The sequence below is a fragment of the Nestor notabilis genome, unplaced genomic scaffold (assembly GCF_000696875.1).
Source record: "Nestor notabilis isolate BGI_N333 unplaced genomic scaffold, ASM69687v1 scaffold29078, whole genome shotgun sequence".
Classification (NCBI taxonomy): domain Eukaryota; kingdom Metazoa; phylum Chordata; class Aves; order Psittaciformes; family Psittacidae; genus Nestor; species Nestor notabilis.
In genome coordinates, this window is record NW_009941927.1 from 53,558 (window position 1) to 76,845 (window position 23,288).

Sequence of the window (23,288 nt, forward strand, 5' to 3'; positions counted from 1 at the left end):
ATACTATGTACATAATCATATTGTATGCCATTGAAAGTCCCATTTTCTTCAGTTTTATATTCTTAAAACTGGATTTCAAACGTCTAAACAAAACACTTCCTGGCACTTTGCTATTACAAGTACTCGGAACAACATACTGTAACTGAAGTCCTTTTAAAGTGTCCCCTAGAAATGAAAGTGCCATTCTGCTACATATCATTCACCAGAAACCAAAAAATCCACAATGCTGTGTGTCTGGATCCACTGAGTGCAGAAACACCAAATCCAAGCCAGGTTGTGACCATGAAAATTCCAATAATCAAATGACAAAGACCTCTTATACCTTGTGTCTGGAGAATCCAATGTTCTAGCTGGTAAAGCTTCAGAAGTGGTCGTAAACAAGCACCAAGCTTAAAGGCCTCTATGTCCCTGCAGGGAGATCAGGTTTGGATTTCTCTCTCTTGTGTTTTTCTTAATTAAAAAAAAAAAGCACTTCAGATTAGAAACATACATTCACAGCTTAGTACTGTGATTTCTCCCACTGCAGTTGTGAAGGAAAGCTCTAGTCCCATCTGAAGACAGACAGCTTAGATACTGCAGATCAAATTCTTGAGTAAGGCTGAAAGGAGCCTTTTCTCTCCAGAGGCCTCAATGTTGTCACATCTTTTCTTTAGAAAAAACCCAAACAACCCAGAGTATTAAGATCTTCATCGCCTCTGCTGTGCATATACCGGGTAGGCTAGTGTGACATTGAGAGAGTCATTGTGCTGCACAAGTGATGTGTGTTGATAATGTAGCACCAGTTCTTTGAGCGAGCTGTACAAGTTATACGGCTCAGCAAATCCGTATCCAGTAGGTGTTTTGTTTATCACACAATGCTTTACTTCTCCATCCACCCTAAAGAGGGAAAAAAACACAAACAGTTTTTGGTTGTTGGTAAAGTTAAACTAGAAAGTAAGGTATTGGCAATAAATTTTAAGATTCTAGTCACTACATAGAATTCCTGTATTCTCTGGTAGGATAATGGTAAAAGCCTAGGTTTAACCCTAATTCCCAGATGTTGTGTTAGCTTAGAGAGGGAGGAGATAGGCAGTACTTAGCAGCTGCACAGAGAGGAGTGCATCCATGCTTTGGTTTCCCTTCTTTTGCATGAGGCTCATCTGTGGGAGTTGCACAGGTCTGAGCTGTGAAAGAAATGATGCAGCAATAAGGATGGCCTCAGGACTTGTTAGTCTGCTGCTAAGCCCGAAGGTCTAATGGGATCCAAGCATATTCAAATGTCTATCTGCCCCCAGCTGAAGATAGGTGCCTCAAATGTTGGTTACATTATTCACAAATTAGGGTACATACACAACAGAGCAGGCGTAGCAGCCTTGTTTGCTGCTCTCTCGAACAAGGAATGTTCCATCTCGCTTTCCCCGCAGAAGATTTTCAGCTTGGCTTCTATTGATATTTCCCACATTCCATGTTCTCTCATCATGATGGGGCAAGTCTTCATCATCTTCTACCATAGAGTATTGGCTGTCGAAACAGGATAAAAAGTGTTTGTGAAACAGACAGAAGAGCAAAATCCATGAATTAAGTAGTCCCAATTTCATACTACTTTAGAAAGAAAAATAAAGTCAGTGGTTACTAGAATGCCTTCCTGGTAAAAGTAGGGATGTAAACCATGTAAACCACTGTTCAAACCACTGCATAACAATGAAATATAAATTCTGGTTCTTGTTTCTTTTAAAAACACTCATGTAAATCTGAAAAAGTATATAAAAGGATGCTGTGTTATTTTTCAGAATCTGCTGCAACCTCATCAGTACCTCTACTATGGCTAACTGTTTTGGTAAATAGCAAGCCCAACAAAAAAAATCCCCTCTGAGTAAGCTTTATTTCCAATGATCAGAACACTTGGTCAGCAGTGAAAAACCATGCAATGTATCAACTACAGCTGCTGCTTGGGAAAGCTATGAGCAGTTGTACAGGTAGACAGATTAATTATTTACAGGGGAGATGGCTTTGTGGAAAGGGTGGAAGAGTAGAGTGCTCTTTCTCAACTTATTCCTAGATAATGACAAAAGCATATAGTATAGGGCCTTCTCTACCAAAACAGCCGCCAACTATAAAGCTGATTCGGAGTTATAAAGAACCCTCTGAGCTAAAGGCCAGCATGAAAGAAGATGTCTCTGGTTCAGCTGTGTGGACAACCACCTTGATATTCTGCAGACCCAGAGCTCCCCACTCCTACAGCAGCCTGCACTGGTGTGCCCTGCCTCTCCTCCCCAGATTGCAATCATTCTGTGTTTGGCTAATGTATTATTATAGGTTCTCAATCAATTTTCTTTGGTCTAAGAAAAGATGACTTCCTACTCATTCCCCGTTCCATCTTTCTGAAGATTCTCAAAGTAGCCTACAGAAATCAGCAATCTCACACAAGAAGAATGACAAGGTCTCTAGAGAGACCTAGACTCTTTCTAGGTCTCTTATCCCATTGTATACTCTTTTGTCCTGCACGATATTCAAATGCATTCAGCAGTGGCTCTATTTTCAACCAGAGCATAGAGAAAGAGGTTCCTGTTTTACCTGCTGCTCATTATACGGATATTTTACTGAGCACTTACCAGACTCACTGGCAAGGAAAGTCACAGAGAGAGAGAAAAGAAAGATTTTCTTTAAACAGTTACACTTACTGTTTTAATGCTACATTAAAACCATGGCCTGGCATTGTTCGTTGTCTACTGTTTAAAGTGATGGGAATACCACTGGAAACAGGTGCCTACATATTCTCCATCGTATCATCTTTGAGCTGTGGTAAGACTGAGTAAACAATAGAATGTAACTGAGTAAACTTTAGAATGTGTATGCCATTTTTATCCCCTGCTTCTACCAGTACAGCCACAGCAGAGATGCACAATTTCCAGGATAACGGTAGGAGACTCAATAAACCAAGACAAAATAAAAGAGATGTGGACAAGGCTAGAATGTAAATACACTGAAGAGCCATTGTCAGTCTGCTGCTTTTGCTGTATGTTCAGACAACTTCGGTTTTCTAATTTTTCTACTTGTTCATTCTTCACTGTTACTACACGCCTGATACTACTTTGTGGACTGCTTTTGTTTACATTTGGTCTACATTCACAGCACCCAGATGCTTTTTGTTTTTTTCCCAGGAATGAAGTGAAACATACTCATTAGTCAAGCTCCTGTCAGAACCTGTAGTAAACTGAATTGCTTGAATGTCAGAATACTATCCTGCCATTTCCCGGAAAAATTAGTTAGACCACAAAACCAGAAAAGGACCACTCTTCAGCTTATACAGTTTTATCATGTCCAATAGCAATGTGATACACTAACGTGGGTACCTCTATACTAGATAGCACCATGGTACCAATGCTTGAAAGCTGGAAAAAGCCTGCCCCATGCCCCGGAGACCTTCTGAACAATTTATCTATCCATACGGCATCTCTATAAGATACAAACACCTTACGACCTTCATTTTCCTATAAGAATAAAGGCACAGGTTACACTCCAGTGCTTTGCTACTGTAACTTGATTATGTACTTCCCTGAATAATGAAGAGTATGCTGCAAGACAGAATCCTGTCTAATACTTGCATTATACAGGCTGCCATATTTTAACAGCATGCATTGTTCAAGAGACCTAGGCTTAAAATTTCCTCTGTGTGGTTCAGGAATTAAATATGTTTAATCTCACTTTAACATAAGATGATTTGGAATACCAGAAATACTTAAATCTTTTAATACTCACTCTTCTGTATTTTCATTTCCAAGCCATTCATTCAACTTCTTTTGACGAACACCTTTTTGAGTCAGCCACCTGGACAGTAATTACAAATAAATAAAATTATTTTTTAGTCATAGAAGTTGGATACCAATTAAAAAAATGCTTAAAAAGCTCTGTTAATTCATAATGATACTCACATCAAGTACTGATCTCTTGTCTTCCTCAGCTGTATGAGGTCTGGCTTAATGCTGTTCATACGCTTGTCTATCTCTCTATACTCAGCTGCTTGCTTCTTCAAATCCTCTTCTAATCTACGCCTGCTGTCCACAATTTCACTGATTCGAGACTTCAGTTTTTCAAAGTTGTGCATGATTCTGAATGGAACAATGTGGTAGGTTACACTCCGGTATCTTATTCATAACTCTATAATCTGCTATTCAATGGTGTAGACACTTAAGAAAACAGATTATTTCTCTGGATGTAGAGAAATTTTGCAAGTTCGCATCTACCTCATTTGAAGCTTCTCTTGTTTCAAATGGGGTAGATATGAAATGAACAACTGATGAACAACTTCAAACTTGCAATCTTGCAGATCTATATTTGGCATTGTTTCTTTCTCCAAAATCATACAATTTGAAATGCAAATACAAATACTGACCTTTGTATTTCTTTTTCATTTCCTTCCCGCTTAAATTTTTCAATGTATTCCTTACTGTATCTTTCTTGTGTCTGGCACTGCTCTTCAAATATTTTTATTGTTTCATTAAATGCTTCAATAGCTGTTCTTTTCATTTGAATTTCCTGAAAATAAAATATTTTTCATTACAGTTGTTATCAGACAGAGGGGATGATATATTCATTGCATCACAGAAACACTTCAGTATATTGTAAAAGAAGACTTCAATATCCCTTTACCAGAATGCATTCTGTTTGCAGAGCTTTGTAGCACAGAGAGAACAGACCTGTGCAAAAGGCTATCATGATGGGGTTTTCCAAGAAAGAAAAACTGCTAGACAAAGAGCTACAATAATTTTTTCTGTATAACTGTATTTTATTTGTGATGATTAGAGCCTTACGGCAATGCACTTTGCCCTTTGTACTAACTAATGTCCTTAGAGGCACATACAGCTTTCTGAAATAAAAGTGTAAGGTACTTCCCTGGACAGGTCTCAAGATGTCATCTAGTCCCTCCTCCTGCCCCTACATAGCTAGTCAATAGTCAAGTCTTTTAAATAATTTTAAAATGTTCAAGTTGCCTGCACTTCTCCATCTTTCTTCAATTATTTTTTAGGCATATTTCATGCACATTTTAAGAAGCAGTCTTGATTCTGGGTCTGTAAAACCGCACAAATTCACTGGAACTTCAAGACTTGGCTAATAATTGATTTAAGTTGAAAGATGGACAGAGGAAGCTTTTCTTTCCTGCACTGTATCTACATGTCATCTCTACTCTGCATAGGTGAAACCAGACCCTTCAAAAATCAGTAATAAAATGCAATGCTTCCCTGCAAATGTGCCTTGAAAACTGTAACTCAGAACTTGATGAGGTCAGTAGTCAGAGGGGCTGCTGAATCAGGACAGTTCTGTGCTTGCTTTGGATGCACGTGTGGGAGTTGGGCACAGCATGGGTTAGGTTACAGGTGGTGACTTCTCAGACACCAATAAGCAATTCTACTATACTGAGCAAGCACATTAGATACGTTTCCTCTTTTAGGCAATGGTAGCGGTGGCAGAAGGGAGAAAGATGAGGCTGGAGAAAGACAGCAGCATGAATTTACAATAATATTCTAAATCTTTGGTTTCAAACCCAGCTCACCTGAGATGTTCTTGTGTAGTCTTCATAAAGTCTGTCATATTCGCGGCTTTTTTCTTGGAACTGGGTATTATATTCATGTAATTTTTTTCCCACTGCTTCAATGCTATCCTCTTTTACAACTTGATCCTGGAATGGTGAGCAGATGGAAAGATATTCCATAAAGAAACAATTCTATTGCATAGATTTTCAGGATAGAACTGCTAAAAAATGCCTAGACAGTTACATGGAAATGTGACTCCTCTTTCATAAATATGGAGATATAACATACTACATGCATAATATGCAAATGAGAAATAAATGACAAAAAGCAACTTTGCATTGCAAGTTTCAGCTTTATACTGAAAATTGTATATTTCATCATAATGACTGGGATATTTATTAACATAAGTTTTTTCTTAATAATGCATCTGCAGTATTTAAAGTTTTAATTATTTCTACGTAAACTCTAGAGTTGGTTTTAAACAAAAATATACATTTTTATGCCCACTTCATTTTTTCAAGTTTTAACAGAGCTGAAGTTCTTAATGGTAAATGACTGCCCAGTCTGCAGTAATTTCTATGTATTTAAGTGAAACACAAAGAAAATAGATGAAATTACCTGCTGGTACTTAGATACTGGATACAGTAATTTTACATCCAGTTTAGGATTGTACTGGGCTAGCGATTCATTCCGGTAGTGGTTTATTAGCTCAACCACAGAGTTGAAAGTTAATGGGTCAGAAAAGCCATATTTTCCATCTCGATGAAAGATTTTGATTAATTTGTTATTTCCTCCTTTCCTGCAAATAAAGTTTGTTGAAAAGTTAGGCATAATTCAAGTACTACTTCCTAAAGAACACTGTATTTGAAATGCAGTATTGCATTTACTGGCAAGTATTACAGACCTACTGTAACTAATCTTACCTTAGCGTAAGTGTGTAGTCCCCATGCATTTTGGTTGAAGCATCTCGCACCAAAAAGGTACCATCAGCAGTGTCTCGGAGCTTCTCATTTACTTCTTCTCTAAAATGAAAGCAAAAGTAACCAATCATTTCAGCTACTTCTCACTCATTTATCCTCTCACTGTGCTTTAAAACCTTCTGGTTTAGAATAAGTGGGTTTAAGAAGTCTTCTTGATCTCCATTATTAATAAATACAGTTACTTAATAGCTTATTTAACATTGCTAAAGAACAACTGGGATATAAAAATGGTGTATTTTATGTCCTCTCACTGCTGGACAAAACTATATTCATGGAAAGGTCTTTCTGCTTGTTCATACAAGCCTGCACAATTGGAGCAGCCAGCACTGGTCTAGCATACCTATATATAGTACAGTTAAAAATGTTGCTAATATATGGCACTTGTTAGTCTGGCTTGTTAACTGCTGTGGTTACAGTTGAGGTTCTGGATGAAAGACAAGAAGAAAATACTTATTTCTTTGTGCTGTCCTGCCATGCTAGCATTTCATATAGATGTATTAAAGTAACAGAACAATCATTTCACATACTACATTCTATCTGACTGCCAGTAACTTTTTAGTAATGTTTGGATTAAAACCAACTATAATACATTTGTTTTGGAAAATATCCTAAAATTGTCTCTTAGAACTGTATTTTTCGATACTTAAGCATAATGCATGTACACAAAATAGCATAGCAAGAACGTAAGAAATACATGTCCTGAGCTGATTTACCTTGAGATATCTCCCCAGTACCATTCAGCATCTTGTAATGCCATGTTGTTATTCATGCTGTTGTTAGTTACAGTATTAGGTTTTGGCGGCTTAGGAGGCAGTGCTGCAAATGAAAAGGGAAAAAAGAGAAAATTGATTATAACTCACTGAAAATCTGACCATATATTTTTTGAAATTACACATTATTACATGAATGAGAGAAAAAGAAGAAAAAAGTCACAAAATAGAGTTTCCTGTTACTAACAATCTTTAAAAAACATTAGAGGAACTAAGATATTTTACTGAAAACAATACAATTCCACAATAAAGATGTACTGTTTCAAAAGCAGTATGTTACTTTTGCAATAATACATTTTAAGCAAAATATAACACCATACCTTCTCCCCCTGTGAAGAAAGCATTTGAGAAAAAAAAAATCTGAAGTTTGCTTCTACCTTCTTTCACTATGGTCAGGTGAATATAAATAATAAAACACGTAAAACTGCTTTTTTTCCCCTCCTATGTAATGATCTTAAAGGAATGTTGCTGCTTCCTCACCTAGAACCTGAGTAATAAACGATGCAAACCCACAGCAATACTGTATATTTAAGGAAGAATTGGGTTTTTGTGATCCTCAGCATTCTACGTGATGATTTGCCAAAACCAACACTTCAAGAAACTCATCAGTGACCCAAATATCCCTTGTGTTAATCTTAGTATTCTACAGACTAAATTGTGTTCCAAATGCTAGAACTGATTAAAAACCACATCCCCCTTTTCTCAATGTCAAAGCTGCATACGTATACCAGTGAGTGCCAGAGAAGATACTGCAGCACTCCTGTCTTAGTAGCAAGGGGGACTACACTGGAATCAGGATTAAAAATCAACCCGGCTCTTTTAGTCCTCCAGTAAGTACATCATTACTTACAGACATCCCTGTCCTGTGTATCATGACCAGCTACAAAAGACGATGCTTTTAAAGTTACAATGTACATCAATATAGCATAGTATTTTTATATGATATAATAAAAGGATCTAAAATCAGGTCTTTAATTAATATTGCTAGATGTTAAAGTTGGGGTTTTTTCCCCCTCAAACAATACAAAACAATCATTTGCAACCACTGTTTCAGGAAATAACACTGTTACCACAGCATCTCCTTTTAATTACAGTGTGATCAATAGAACAGAGATAGGAAAAATAATAACAGAAATACAAAATTTTTAGGATACAACAGCAGAATTAGGACTACATCTAACAGAATAAAATCAAAAGAGAAACAGGTAAATTCAGTAAAAATTAAGTAAGCATACAGGTATTTCTACAGGTTAAGATTTTAATAACATGCACTAAACCAAAATCTAATTCTAATTTATGGAAAAAAAAAAAAGAAGGAAAAACTATTTGTATTAATGACAAAGTAAAGAAATCCTACATATCCACTAAAAATTTTTCAGCAGCTACTGTAAAGCCGAAAATGAATTAAGTCTTCCATAATAAGATAGGCAGTTTTACCTGGTGGATCCATTTCTATGTAAAACATCAAGTCTGTGCCACAATTTATATCTGTCTTAGGATATTCTATATCCAGTTCTTCCATATTCCAGACAGTATTGTACATTTGTATAAGTTTCACTGAGTGAGCTCAGATTCAAGAAAAGAGTCAGGCTCTCTTTGTAATGGTGTCTTGGAATTCATTTTAAAACCTATAAGGGGCTGCACTGTAACCTATTACATCATAATCTTCAGCCAATCATGTCAAAATAATGTCACCAGACCACTCCTGTTTCCTCATTTTGTTCTACATTAATCTTAAAACAATCTCAGTTTCAGAAACAATCTACATTTAGCAGAACTGCAATATAAACCTGGTATTAAAAAGAAAAAGAGTAACCGGGCTGTCCTTGCCCCTGTTCCTGTCTCATTTTCCCGACTTTGCAGCATGGTACAGTCCAATCCTGGCAGGATGACAAAAGGCTGATATGCTGCAGCACGTAGCTTTTACACACAGGCGCACACAACACATGCACACTCACACAGAACTCCCTTTAGAAGTAGGTTGGTCACATTTCAGTTGCACTCTCCTGCTTGGATGCCTGAAGTTTACAGTTCAAAAAGCCTCTTAGGCTTCTGGACTTAATGTACATATTAAAGATGCAGAAAGGAAAAGAGCATGACTCTGTGTGTATGTGTATTACACATTCAGTTTACACACACATATAGAGGCATATGTATCTCCACATAATGAAACATGGATTATATTTTTAAACTGTGCAGATTTCTATTATTTTAATGGACATACAGGTCTGACACACTTGATACTATCATATAAAATGTGCTTACTGCCGAGATATCTTCCCCCTATATCATTGTGTAATAAAATACAATTCCAATTGATCTAGATCCTTTTTTAATATAAACCCCAAATACTGTCATAAATCATGGAAGAAAGTCAAAACTGAGCAAGATCTTAAGAAGTGATTTTGCTGAACATAAAAAGCCAGTCTGTCAGGATACAAGATTTAGTCTGCCTTTTCACACTGTTTCTCTATCCTGTTCTCATTGAGATATTTATCAAGTTAATTGTTTTTAAAGGCGAAAGTCCTTTGTCAGTGTCTCATTCCTCACTTGACTTTATGTCATCAGCGTCCTCCTACCATTTAGAAATATTCCTTCTTAACTCTCCCCATCACTGGCTGTAACTCTCTCAGACCTCTTGGAAGAAACATGCACAGAATAGACTATTAATTCCACAGCAGCATGCTATGTAAAACAATGTGAATGCTTCATACTTGCTATAATCTATGGGGGCAGAAAACCAGATGCCAAAAATAACCACAACAAAGAGTAGCTGCAGCAACTATCTGTGCCTACATCACAAGAAAGCCTGGTGCAGCTGAAATGTGCTCTATCTCACAAATACTCATTAAAAAAAATTAACACAATTTATATCCTTCCCAAATATTTCACACATATCTACACCCCTCCATGCTGCTCAGCAACTTACCCTTTTAAACAAGCGTTAACATACAAGAACATGTCTGGAGTACCAACAGCTACAGAAAAATGCATGCAAGTTTGCTTTGTACATTAACAACCTTAAATTCATTCTGAAGTAGACTCCCCTCCCTGTTTAGGTAGACATGATCTGAAGATTCCTTCCATTTCCAAAATGAAACAGGATAGTTAAAATCATCCCAGACAAAAGTCCAAACACTGAACGTGGAGGTTTAGCCCACCTGCTACCCAAACAGTTGAGTTACCAAGGTAATTATTTAAATCAAGCTATAAAGATTTCCTACAGAGACTACACTGCTGCATTTAGATCTCATGTAGGATCAGTAGGATTTTTTATTCCTTTGAATAAAGGCTTTCAGGAACAGTTACTTCTCCAGGGTTTCACTGGTGGCCAAATTTTGGACTGCCCACACTTATATTATCAGGTTAGTGCTCAGCTCAGACTAGCCTAGCTTCAGGCAAGAAAAGACAGGAGGCAGATAGGCAATTACCCATTCTCTAGATAACCTGGAGAAGTACTGAGATACTTCACTTTCATTGGTATATCTTAAGACCATGAAAGCTCTACCTGGTAATCAGTTATAGTACAGTACTTCTACAAGGTGATGAAGAAAACACACGAAGAAATTCAAAATCACTTACTTTGTAAATTATGCATCACAAATGCTTGCCCTTGTAATACAGCCTGAAAATATAATCCAGTAACCTGAAAAATTAATCTTGCTTTAAAAATACCCCCAAAACCTCCTTTTACGACGAAGCTTCTCTGAAGCAATGAAGGAAAAAAAAATCTGGAAAAAGGTTGCTCTACCAATGTTCCATAAAAATCCCTAAAAGAGCTGTAACATGCCGTGAGAAAAATCCAAGCCTTCTCTCTTGTCTCAACTGCTTAGAGCTCTGTGCTGTGCAGGAGGTATCCACTTACTCTGGTTCATCATTAAAAAGTGAACCTGACTTTAGTACTGTGAAAAAAAAAAAAGAAGAAGCCACCACCCTCAGTAGCTTGCACGTCTCTCGCTGATAAAGATCTCAGTTTCATGATTAACTTGGGCAGGTTCAAATATTTGCTGAGCCAGGGATTTCAGGTGGGGGAGGGGGGGCCAGATTCAAAGTAAAAGTTGTCATCAGCTAACAAGTGGCCAATGCATAGCTAACTTGCTCATTTTAGCTAAGTAAATGAGAAGACCATTGTAAGAGGCCTTAAAATAGTCTCTGTCACTGGCTGCTGAGCGCAGTCTTAAAGTTGAGAAAATTGCCATGAACAGAAAAATACAGGAAGTGGCTTCCTAACTTACTGCTGAAAAAAAAGCAGAATCAAAATCTTTCTTGAAAAGAGCTGCACCTCTCAGAACAGCCCCTTGCAAGCAGAATAGCCTGCTTGCAAGCACAGCATCACCTCCTACACACTCATGCTGGAGCAGAAATACAGGTGCTGCTTGAAGACCCTTGGTGTGATGCTGTGAGGCATTTTATCCATTTCCTATAAACTGAAAATAACAGAAGAAACACCTGTCTGTATCCTTGGTGTTTTCCAGTACATCAGGATTGTTCATTTCTTGGGCAGGCAAGTGGGAAAAGGGACTGCACAGAGAGGGAGCAGTTTGGGTAAAATTTATTTTCCTTGCCTTAGTGTTTGGTGGAAATAGGAGTGGCTAAAGGAACAGAGCAGCAACTGAAGATCCCACTCCCCTTTGCCTACAGAGGTTAACATCTCTGCCAGCTATACTTTTACAAGGAAATAAATTCAAAGTGAAAAGAGATGCAGACCATAAGATTTAGTTCAGACAAAGAAGAGAAGGGCATTAATATTTTCCTCCCTCTTGTTGGAAACTGTGAGAACTTCCACTAGCTGCATCCCTTGAGATGTGCTTATGCTCCTTAAGGCAGTCAAATGGTACTGTAAAGTGTTCACCTCCTTAATACTTCACCTACCAAAATCCTCCTATGTTACAAAATACCACTTGTACCTAGTAATGAAACTCCAAATATCTGCAGTACATTTTTGATGTTTTACAGTTGATTGATTAACTTCACCCATAACAATCCCCTACTTTTCTCATTTTAGCCATTGCCTGCTTGAACAATTGTCAGTTCTAGATATAATTTAATGCAGCACAACCATAAATGTACAGCCTACGTCAAATGGAGATAGTAACCTGTGTTTCTGCACTAATCCAACTTCTGACAGTTACTGCTATGCCTCCTGTTTACTGTTAAAATTGCAGAAGGGGTTGATAACAATTCTTGGTTTATAGGGAGACAATACACAGCACACATACTCTCAAAGGAGAAAAGACAACCCAAACCACCCCGAACCTGGTTCACTGAATTGTTCATAATTTTAAAAAGCACAGGTACCAACAGTGAGATAAAAGATAAGGCTTTGTTCCCAAGTAAATTTTTATTTTTATTTTTTTTATTCCAGTGCCTTATGTAAAAATGGGTTCCTAATCATTCTGCAGAAGGGAATCGAGTGTCTTGTCAAAAAACCATAACAGCATGCACACAGTTGCGTTTTCACACAATTGTTCTATCTTAACATTTATTAAATGTAAATTTGAATTTCAAAACCTTGAGTGGTGTCCATTGAATCTATTGATTTGTATGTACAGAAAGTCATCAGCCTACTATCTTTTTTGCAGTTATACTCTGTGTTCTTCTATTTATAAAGCTTTCTTTTCTCCCCCCCAAAAAAATGATGTATGGAGGCTTGACAGGCTTGCTGTGTTACACACACTTACATACAAATACACACATGTGTATCAGTCTGTACAAAATTCTAGTAACGTTGTACATGCTTCAGTTTTACCAAATACATTCAACTAGGTATTGAGAAACATAAAGCATAGGCTACTGTCAAAACCTGAACCAAGAATACAGCAGCATTCTTAAGTATGGGGATTAATAAAGCGTTTTGCTGTCCGCTAAAGCAGGTACAAAGCCTGAATTTATTAGCTTAGAAGGGGAGCCCTCTGCCGGGTGATGGGCAGACGCGCAACATCCCTCCTCTGCAGCACTAGCTCTCCCCGGGACAGACTGCCTCCTGCAAGCCCCAAACTACGCTCAGCACTGCTCACAGTCTAGCAAAGCCTATGCATGGTGTGATGCAGTAAAGTCCTGACGAGGGACAGCGTTCCTACAGTGTTTTCTGTGTCCCTAAGACAAAACCAATAGGACTATGGGCTGAGCCTGACCACCACAGCAGTCCAGGGGGACTTTGTGTTGGGATTCCAAGAGGAAGGAAAAAGTTCAGCCTTCACACTCCCTGGTGCTGGCTGTCATGCTAGTATGCTTGATAATATTTTATGCAGCTAAGTGCAAAGTGTATGCATGTTGGCGATACTGCCCAGACTCTCAACCCATCCCCAGTAAGTGTACAGTTACATATAAAGCAGTCTTATTACCTTACTTTTAGCTATGACCCTGTGAAAGTAAACCCTACATCTTAATTCTTAAAACTGCAATATTTTGCAGCTTGAGCTATTATCTACAGTGTAGTTTACAAGCCTGGAAACAGGAATAAACTAGGATAGTCAGTCTACAGGGAGCAGCTCAACTTGAGTTAGCGCATAGGCCATTAGAGGCTTAAACTCATAGCTCTCCCTCAGCTCCTCACCAGCCTCTCTGCCCACAGTGCCACCATGTCCCTTCTCTCTCCCACCATGTCCCCTTTCCTCTTTGCCTTCCTGTGATATGAAACACCTTAATCTCACACACCCAAAGCTATTCCACACATTTTAACACTCCCCGACCCTAAAAGGACCCCCATCTCCCTGAGTTCCCCCTGAAAATCACTTCTGAGCTCTCCCATCACCCCATCTTCCTATGTATGACCTGCTTCCACAGATACCAGCTCCAAATTGACTGCACTGCACCAAGCACCCACCAGGCCCCATGGCAACTCAGACTGGTATCCAAGGCAGGCCTCCTCCAGACAGAAAAGCCAGGAGACTTTATGGTCTATGAAAACGAACTGAAAAAAAACATCCAGTCTTCTGTAGCTGCAAATATAGCCTATTTTTCAGTATTTACCTCTTAAAGCACACAGGCCTTCACACCTCTGTATGATGTATGAGATTCTGTGAGACATAAGCAGCACTGTTAGCTATTATCTGTTACAATTAAGATATTTTCTTCGAATAGCATATTTAGAGACATGCACTTTGTTTCTGAGTGTCAAATCAGCATTATTCTTTAAATTAAAGCATGTGTGGATGGCTGTTATTAAGCTGGGGTGTTAAAATGGGATGCTACATCACCTAGCTTGCCCACTAACCATCTTTCAGCTATCCTACTGATAAACTTAAAGAATGAGACAGGAATCAGAAGATGAATCTGGTTACCAATTATTCAAAACACCAACCATTTCTCCAATCTTACTTCTCCTGCAACATTATTTTGTCTTCACCTATTACACACATAGGCACAACAGGTACTTTATCTTTGGTACTTTAACTTTTGCGGAAGGCTAAGTGCTATTCTAATTCACAAACTTAAATGCATCATTTGCTGTTGAACACTGACAGCACGGAAAAAAAAACAGTCTGGAGTTGTCCTGGAATGAAAAAAATCAAGTAATGGATTAGGAGTAACTCCAGTTTTTGCATTACCTGAGCAAAGCATCACTTTAGTTTGTAAGAAAGATGTCCAATTAAAGATACCCAATTTAAGACACTAATCTTAAGATACATATAAGGTCCAATTGCATACTTTCTATTGCTTTGAGGCAAGAAAGACAATTGGGGGTGATGTGATAAGAAAAAAACCCACAGTTGTGCAAAGATCTCCTTCTATTCAGTTTAGTTATCTCCAACACAACACTTAATACATCTATGTACTGCATAATATACTGATAAAACTTCACGCACAGCTCATTTTAGACAGAGTGTTTTCTTCCAGGCTTGAGAATAACAGAAATAGAAGCTATCACTCCACCCTGTGAAAATTAGAAGAAACCTGGCAAGATTGGCTTCCCTGTTACCACTTAGTTGTCATTACATTATTTTCAACGAGATTCTTTCTGCTTAAAACCTCTTAACTTCTGCACTTCTAAAATTCTATTACAGATCATAATTCTCAGAACACTTATATGACAAGTAAGTTATGTTTTCCAGGAATCTTCCTTTTATTACAGTGTCTCTAAACAATTTTTATGGAATCTCGAGCCACTACAAGCTATAATCTTGAGGATGGTAATTTCGAAAGAAATCTTAGAGTCTTCTATGAGAACTATAAAAACAAGAGCACTTCAAATGATTGGTCACGAAGTAATTTTGGTGTGAAAAACAGACTCGTGTTCTAATCCTGTAAACTTAATGTTACATTCTATTAGGACTCAACTTTTGAAAATCATTCAAGTGTTTTACAGAACTAAGAGCACTGGATAGCTAACCATAGAACTACAAAGTTGAGAACTTGTATCTGAGGGGTTTTTCAGCTTAGTAGATGTGCAAATGTTCTACTAAGAGTCAAACCCTATAAATCTGACAGATAGAGCCACATTCTTCAATTGCTCTAATGATACTCTGAAGAGTTCTCTTCAGTAGTTCTAACATCAACATCTTTCACTTTTATACTTCCCTCACACGAGGCAACTCAGGAAGATATGCAACCAAGTGATCTCTAAAGTGCAACTTAAGAAACTCATCACTTTGAAACTGAAGAAACTCTCACTGCTGACTCTGCCTTTGAAACCTCCCAACCAGTGCCTCTTGCCACATAAATTTATGCACTCTAAGGCAGTTGCAAATATGTAATTTTAAAAATGCTACCTGCAAGCTCCTTAGAATAGTAGAGGATTCAATAATGTATTTTGCTTTTTAAGGTTTGTAGCAGGTGACAAAGATAAGAATTCTTTAACAATTAGAAGTTATTTGCTGATTCTTAGTAAAATAGGACAACTAGTCATACAAGTTTGGCCTCTCCTGGTTGTTACGAAGCATTAGGAAGAAAAATACACAGTTTTTCTGGAAATGCCTGCTTAACTATTTTGACAAAATCAAACAAACCAAATAGGTATAAAGTAGCTGAAAACAGATGGATACTAAATATTTGGGAAAGGTTCCTAAATAATACAGCTGGCAAGGTTGAAAAAGCCCTCCATTTCACAGCAGTAGCACAAAAATCTTAGCCATTTTAAATTAATCTTCAGTAACTGAGGAAGAGGATTATACAATGCACTTACCTGAAACAGGAGAAATAAGGCATTTTGGTGCTCCTGCAACTCTTCAAATCTTAAGCATACCTACAAATCCTACTGCCATGAACTTTACATTGTACTTTGAATAGAGAGGCGGGAAAGCTACAGCCTGCCCAATTTTCTGTTCACCATCACCCTATCCATTTTTGGGTATTCTCTGTTAATAACTGTAAAAGGATTTACTTTAAGCTAACCTATGAAGTCTTGAGTTAACAATTTCCTTTGCATAGAGTTAGGAACTCTGCCTTCCTCCTATCAAATATCCGACTGAAACCTGGGGATTTTTATTAAAAAACGATGAGCATTTACTGTCCTTAAGTTGAATTTCAGTATTAAGAAAACAATGGTATTTAACTTTTTAAATTAAAAATAGTTTTTACCTGGTACAGGCTGTCTCTCGTTCCATTCACTTGTGATTAAAACCTCTAGGATTTTTATGTGATGTTCAGTATTATCAGAGCTGAAAAAGACAGTTTAAGCAGTAAGAACTACAAAAAAAAATAGATGTTTGTTAAAATAATTTAAAAAAGGGAATTGGAAAAATTTCTGAAAAGTGCCCTCCACATCAGAAGGTCAGGAAATTAATTCACTGAACTTACCATTATGTAAAACAAACCCATATGTACAGTACAAAATATCATAGAGATGACCCACGTACCTTGCTATCTGAAATTTGAAAAGCAGAGGGCTGAAGATTTCAGCCAGAGACCTTGCATTCAAGAGATTTTTGCTGGAGGCTTGACAAACTCTGAGGAAATGTTTGAGCAAATACTGGAGTGTGAGCCAATACTGGGGAGGTAAATTTGGAGATCTGATGAGTTTCTTCAACAACTGAGCATACTCTTCTGAGCTCTGCACTTCTGCAAGCAAACAGATAAAAGGCTCTTCATACCAGCACAGGAACGTTCAACAAGTAAAATGAAGATATATATGACTCCTTTAGAAGCATCAATTTTAGAGGAAAAAAGAATTAATTCTGTCCTTCATTAGTGCTGTAAGACTTCTTTCTTCTTTTGAAAAAAGTGAAATGCTCAGGCAAGAGTAAAGAACAAGTATTTAAAAGTCAAATGGAAACAGATACGCATTTTGGTAAAAACCACAATGTGTTCACAGTGTACTGGTAGAAGTCTGTCTTATGTTTAGCGTCACACATGATTGGGTAATTCTGAGATGCACTAGATAAGCCTCACAGGTGCTGCTGTGACTTTGAAGGTTACCAGTAACAATATCCTGTCCTGAGATACATAGCAGACTACTTGGTCCATGTGCTGAAAGCCTGTAACCTGTACTTGTTTGAAATGACCAGTGTAGATGATGAACCTTACATGTATGTATTTCTCACTTCATAATCTGCAACTCCCAAGATACTGCAGAATGCCATGACCTCTAATACATTTACTTTGTCAGCACTGATAAAAAGTTAAAAATTAGCTTTCTGCATACAGGTAAGTCCTTGATTTTTTGCCCCAGTTTTTCTATAGTCATACCACTTACTAAAATGAACTGTGTTAGCCCATATATTTTCCATTATATAAATAGGTAACTAAATAATGCATGTCTACATCTGAATTGAAACAGCTTTTACTAAAAATGGTGAAGATACACATGTTTTCGGAAATGCTGCCAGGTTGTGCAGAATCTTCCTTGTTCTGTGGGTGACAGCTAGACCACTGGCTATTCAGAATCCTAATAAAAGCTTTTTTGCCTGACATTTGAAATGATGTGATAATCATACCTTGAGCTACAGAAATCATGTCACTGTAAACAGCTGCTGGAATGATGGGATTTGGCAGGTCCAGGAGATACCTCTTGAGAGCATCTGATAAAGTGTGCACATCAAATGTCTCTAAATCCAATGAAGAAGTGTCTAAAGGGAAAGAACAACATATATTTTAGACATTATGAACTGGAAAAATACACAAACTCATGATATTATACATACCCAAAATTGCTAACTTCTATCTGGTTTATGGGGAACAAATTACAAGAAAGAATGCAAGACACCAAGAAACATTTCTGAGATGAAGAATATAGAGTGCTCAACACCATGCCCAGGCCTTTGGCATCTGATGAACCAAATGGCTTCCACAGCTGTGTGTGGCCTTCTGTCATATACAGCTGAGCTCAGAATAACGGTCGTTAGTGACTTTGCTGCATGTTGGCAATGTTATGGAACATCAGAATATTTTTAACAGCTCTCTGTTTTACCTGTAAATATTTTGTGTAAGAAATAAGTATTAATCAAGGATTTTGGCAAATGGAGCTTCTCTGCTGATAGCTACTTCTATTACGATTGGAAATTTGATTAACAACTTGGGGCTCTGAGTCTGTAAATATTCACGTGAGCAAGTCAAAAAAAATATACACAGGCAGAACATGGTGCTTGGTGTTTTATGCAGCTGTTAGTATTTATCTTGTAAAACCTCATACCCTTTCAGGATGGTTACAACCTGGGCTAAGACTTGCGACTGTCACATAAATAACTACTTGTTAGTGTTGGAGCAAGGAATATCAGCAGCACAAATAAAAATAGGAAAATACAGAAATGCTTACTTAGTGCAAGCAAGATTAGGGTTCATCTTAAAACAAACTCTGGTGCAGTAAACTCCTAAATGTTTACAGAAAGATACATTTGGTACAAGAATTTAGAGGTATTAATGCTGACCAAATTTTTAGGCTAGCCAAGTCCCCTGTAAAGTAACTGCTGAATCTACTTGGCCAGTTTGATCCAAATTTGACAGAGAGGTACAGGAATCAGGTATGTGGTGTGTCTACACAGAATGTAAAAAACAAGGCAGCCAAGAGGGGGTAGAGAGAAACTGAGTGTTCCTCCACCTCCTTTCTGTTTTCCCCAAAGGAAAGCTTGCAGTAGGAGCTCAATTTTATCAGACACCAAGGAATTTGCATGAGAAAAAAAAAATATATATAGCTCAGATGATAAAAAACTTGCAGTGTGGGCATGAATTATACAAAAGCAATTACGTGTCAAAATCATAGAATCATAGAATAGTTTGGGTTGGTAGAGACCTTAAGATCATCTAGTTCCAACTCTCCTGCCCTAGGCAGGGACACCTCACACTACAGCATGTCATCCAAGGCTCTGTCCGACCTGGCCTTGAACAATGCCAAGGATGGAGCATTTACCACTTCTTTGGGCAACCTGTTCCAGTGTCTCACCACCCTCACAGTAAAGAACTTCTTCCTTATATCTAATCTGAACTCCCCCTTTTAAGTTTAAACCCATTACCCCTTGTCCTATAGTCCTTAATGAAGAATCCCTCTCCAGCATCCCTGTAGGCCCCCTTCAGATACTGGAAGGCTGCTATGAGGTCTCCATGCAGCTGCTCTTCTCCAGGCTGAACAGCCCCAACTTCCTCAGCCTATCTTCATGCAGGAGGTGCTCCAACTCCCCTGTTATCCTCGTGGCCTCCTCTGGACTTGTTCCAACAGCTCCATGTCCTTTTTATGTTGAGGACACCAGAACTGTACACAATACTCCAAGTCAGATCTCACGAGAGCAGAGGGGCAGGATCACCTCCCTCGACCTGCTGGTCACGCTCCTTTTGATGTAGCCCAGGATGCTGTTGGCTTTCTGGGCTGCAAGTGCACACTAAAGCCGCCTCATATTAAGTTTCTCATCAACCAACACCCCCGGAGTCCTTCTCCACAGGGCTGCTCTGAATCTCTTCTCTGCTCAACCTGTAGCTGTGCCTGGGACTGCCATAAGAAATAGTTTTCATTAGTTTTGCCACTCCCAGGGTGTTTTTTATTTCATAAACCAAGTTAAATCCTGGTTCTTTCAGTGTTGACCCATTCTCTGAAGTATATGCCAAATTATCATTATGAATACATGAGAAAGAATAAACTTATGGTACTCTGCAACTTTTTGGATGTAATGTCATAAATAGACCTGAACTCTTCTATCTGCTGAGCTGGCCAGACACAAGTCAACTTTGATTTTGGACCTAGATAGTACTTACTGTATTGAAGCTAATGGGCAGTTATTCAATTAATATGGGGAATATTTTATCCACAAGCAGAACAGCTCACTAATGCAGTTCACAACTTTGAAACCAAAGCTAACTTTGCACTCTGAATTAGTGCTCTGCTAATTCAAAGACAATAGGCAGAGGAGATGAGATCTGTCTTTATTCATGTATCTGGACACCCACACACTGCACCAGGTCTGTCCTGGAAGATTCTGATGATATCTTTAATGAGAACCCAGAAAGATACATTGTTATTAAAGGGTAAAGTCCTGTTTCATTTTGTTAAATGTAATTACATTCTAAATAAGAACACATGTAAACATGTTCTTGATCTCAGGAGATAGATGAACCTTTCATAAAGGTACACCTCAGTTTAGAGAATTAAAAAGGGATTCAGATAAATTAAGAGATACATCCATACTGGTGCCATAGAAAATCTGGATTTAATTGGACTGAAAAATGTAATTGCAATACTAAAAATACAGCTTAGGTTGCTAGCACCACATGCACATCTCCTCTCCCTGCTTGCACTCATATACTTGCTTCACTCCCACCACCATCAGAGGAGGATGCTCTTTTGAAGGAACAGGCAACTCACAGTATCAGCTGTTGTTCATTTTGTTAATATTTGCAATTACTAAAAATGAAGGGAGCTAATTCACAGTTCTAATTTGCCTTCTTTGTCCCTTTATCAACATGGCATGTACCCAGTTTCATTTTGTATTTTTGTGCTTTCTTAATGCATGTGGAAGCTCACACCTGACACTGCATCCCAGCTTGCAAAGGTGTGGTCAAGCACTTCTACAACATCTCCTGATCTGTCATACTGTAACAGCATTGCCATGCCAGTATATTCTGGCCTGAAGTAGCAATAAAGCGTACCAAAAAGAGAAGGAAATATATTTCAGGAAACTTGAATGGGTATAGGGTGTTAGCAGTGTAGCTGCATTTTACTGTCCAAACCCTGAGAATCCAGACTACTGCAGCAGCATTAATTCAATTCTCTTTGCTTTCCAGCATCATCTCTGTAGCAGGCAGGGAATGTGCAGCTATTGCCTCCCCACCTGCTGGACCAAAAAAATGCACACAGAGAACTGTATGCAAACAAATAGCCATTTGTTTTCAAAATAATAACCTGCAGCCTTACAGGAATAGTGTATCTTTATCTTGCTTCTGACAAAACACCTTGTTTTTCTCTGTATGGCTAGATTGTCAGTCCTTGAACAAGCAAGTGACCAAGAAATGATTAAAATAATTATTCTTGGAAAAAAACATGCAATGAAACCATGAAAAAAAGAAACCCTGTAAAACTAAAAAATGTTTCATACCAAGTGTAAAAGTTACAAATATTTTTTACTTATCTTTTTAATATCATAATATTCAGTGCCAGCACAGGTATGTAAGCAGGGTAGGGGAATAAAGAAGAGAGAAGCAGTCTCACCACAAACTATAACTAGTGCTTTAAGGAAGAGAACTGTACTTACCACATTCAAAAATTTGTCTTAATTCTGCTGAGCTGCTTGAGCCTTGTGTTACATACAAAGTTGAGCACTCCAGACCTTCAAAACAAAATTGATGGGGTACATTAATATTCCAGTGACTGTTGCCATGATACAACATACTTCTGTTTTCTTCAAATAAGTGCTTACAGTATAAATAGCAACATTCTTCCACTACCATCCATCTACCACACTATGGAATGTGATTGCTTTTTAAGGCTGTAAGACACCTCTTTGTACACACAAATTGCTGTGTCTGCAGGAAGAGCTGGCCAAGGAAAATCAGAGCTGCCAGCAGTCCCACATATTCTGTACAACTCTCCACAGGCTGACTGTAGAAGACCAAGACTAGGAAACAGGTTCACACACCCCCAGGGAAGAAAACAGCTTGCAGGGGAAACATGGGAGCCAGATCTTCCTTGACAGTCTGCATGCCCACTGGAAACACGAGGTCTTTCAGATGGGTAAGAAGTGAACAATCCGATCCAGGTCACCCACAGGAATGGGACAAGGACACCACAGAACAAAAGTTCTGACACATCCTAATAAGTTCAAAGATTTAAATGAGACTTCTACATTACAAGTGTGCCTGACTTCTGGCACCCTATGTAGTCAACAGACACACACAGCCCTTTCTATAGGGCAGGTAACTCCTAGGGCATATTTGGTTATCCACAGGACCATCACCTCACAGTGTACGTAGGGTGAGTGTCACATCACTGGTATGAGAGAAATACGTCTGATAATCCACCTTAATAGAATACACCAATACAGTTTTTTCATGTGAAAGATACTGTTTACAACTTCTGTACTTCAGTGAAAATAAGGAAGATAGTCCAAGTAGCCTCTACTGAGCAGAAACCAACCCAACAAACCTTAAATGAGATTATTTCATATCTGTTAAGTAATGCGATGCATTAGCAGCTCTAGAAAGCGGAGATGCCAGCTCTGGATCTGGTTCTGCAGTCTTGGCTCATGTAAGTAAATAAAATAAATCTTGGTAAATTGTTCTTAAGCATACCTTTCTTTTCAATGGTCTCCACTACCTTGATAAGAATCGGTGGAGCAACATCAGGAGGTGCGAACTGCTCCGTAAGATCTGGAAGTGAAAAAGCTGTGAAACAAAAAGAACAGATATAAGTCAAGTTACAGCTGAATGCAATTTCTGTTTAGGAAAGTCATGATACATAATGCAACCAGGTAATTTTCAAGTACAGAACAAACATCCCACTGGCCCGAATAAGAACATTCCACAAATGATCAGAAAGCTGAATAAATATGATGACAATTGCATTTTTATAGTATATTCTTTTAGGGATCTCAGTTAGTGCTAGAATCACTCTCCATATTCCCTAGGAAAAGAAAACAAAATGAAAGTTTGCAATCTATGGATGGGCAGAA

At 38.1% G+C, this 23,288-nt stretch overlaps 1 protein-coding gene across 3 annotated transcripts in view; it reads right to left on the reverse strand.

Moving 5' to 3' along the window:
- Window positions 1–241: 241 nt before the first annotated feature.
- Window positions 242–23,288, reverse strand: part of PIK3R1 (phosphoinositide-3-kinase, regulatory subunit 1 (alpha)) — a 50,483-nt gene continuing 27,436 nt past the window's right edge. The window contains exons 2-15 of one of the 3 annotated variants that reach the window (XM_010021136.1): window positions 22,909–23,001; window positions 21,873–21,947; window positions 18,135–18,266; window positions 17,058–17,259; window positions 16,780–16,859; window positions 7,204–7,306; window positions 6,434–6,532; window positions 6,129–6,309; window positions 5,531–5,656; window positions 4,373–4,515; window positions 3,912–4,088; window positions 3,739–3,807; window positions 1,330–1,500; window positions 242–876 (exon numbers count right to left, since the gene is read on the reverse strand). In XM_010021136.1, the coding sequence (XP_010019438.1) occupies window positions 687–876; window positions 1,330–1,500; window positions 3,739–3,807; window positions 3,912–4,088; window positions 4,373–4,515; window positions 5,531–5,656; window positions 6,129–6,309; window positions 6,434–6,532; window positions 7,204–7,306; window positions 16,780–16,859; window positions 17,058–17,259; window positions 18,135–18,266; window positions 21,873–21,947; window positions 22,909–23,001 (1,841 nt within the window). In that variant the 3' untranslated portion in view covers window positions 242–686. Of the gene's footprint in view, window positions 877–1,329; window positions 1,501–3,738; window positions 3,808–3,911; window positions 4,089–4,372; window positions 4,516–5,530; window positions 5,657–6,128; window positions 6,310–6,433; window positions 6,533–7,203; window positions 7,307–8,697; window positions 8,804–10,842; window positions 10,859–16,779; window positions 16,860–17,057; window positions 17,260–18,134; window positions 18,267–21,872; window positions 21,948–22,908; window positions 23,002–23,288 lie in introns of those variants that run through there. The other 2 variants (XM_010021140.1, XM_010021139.1) reach the window with 2 other exon arrangements.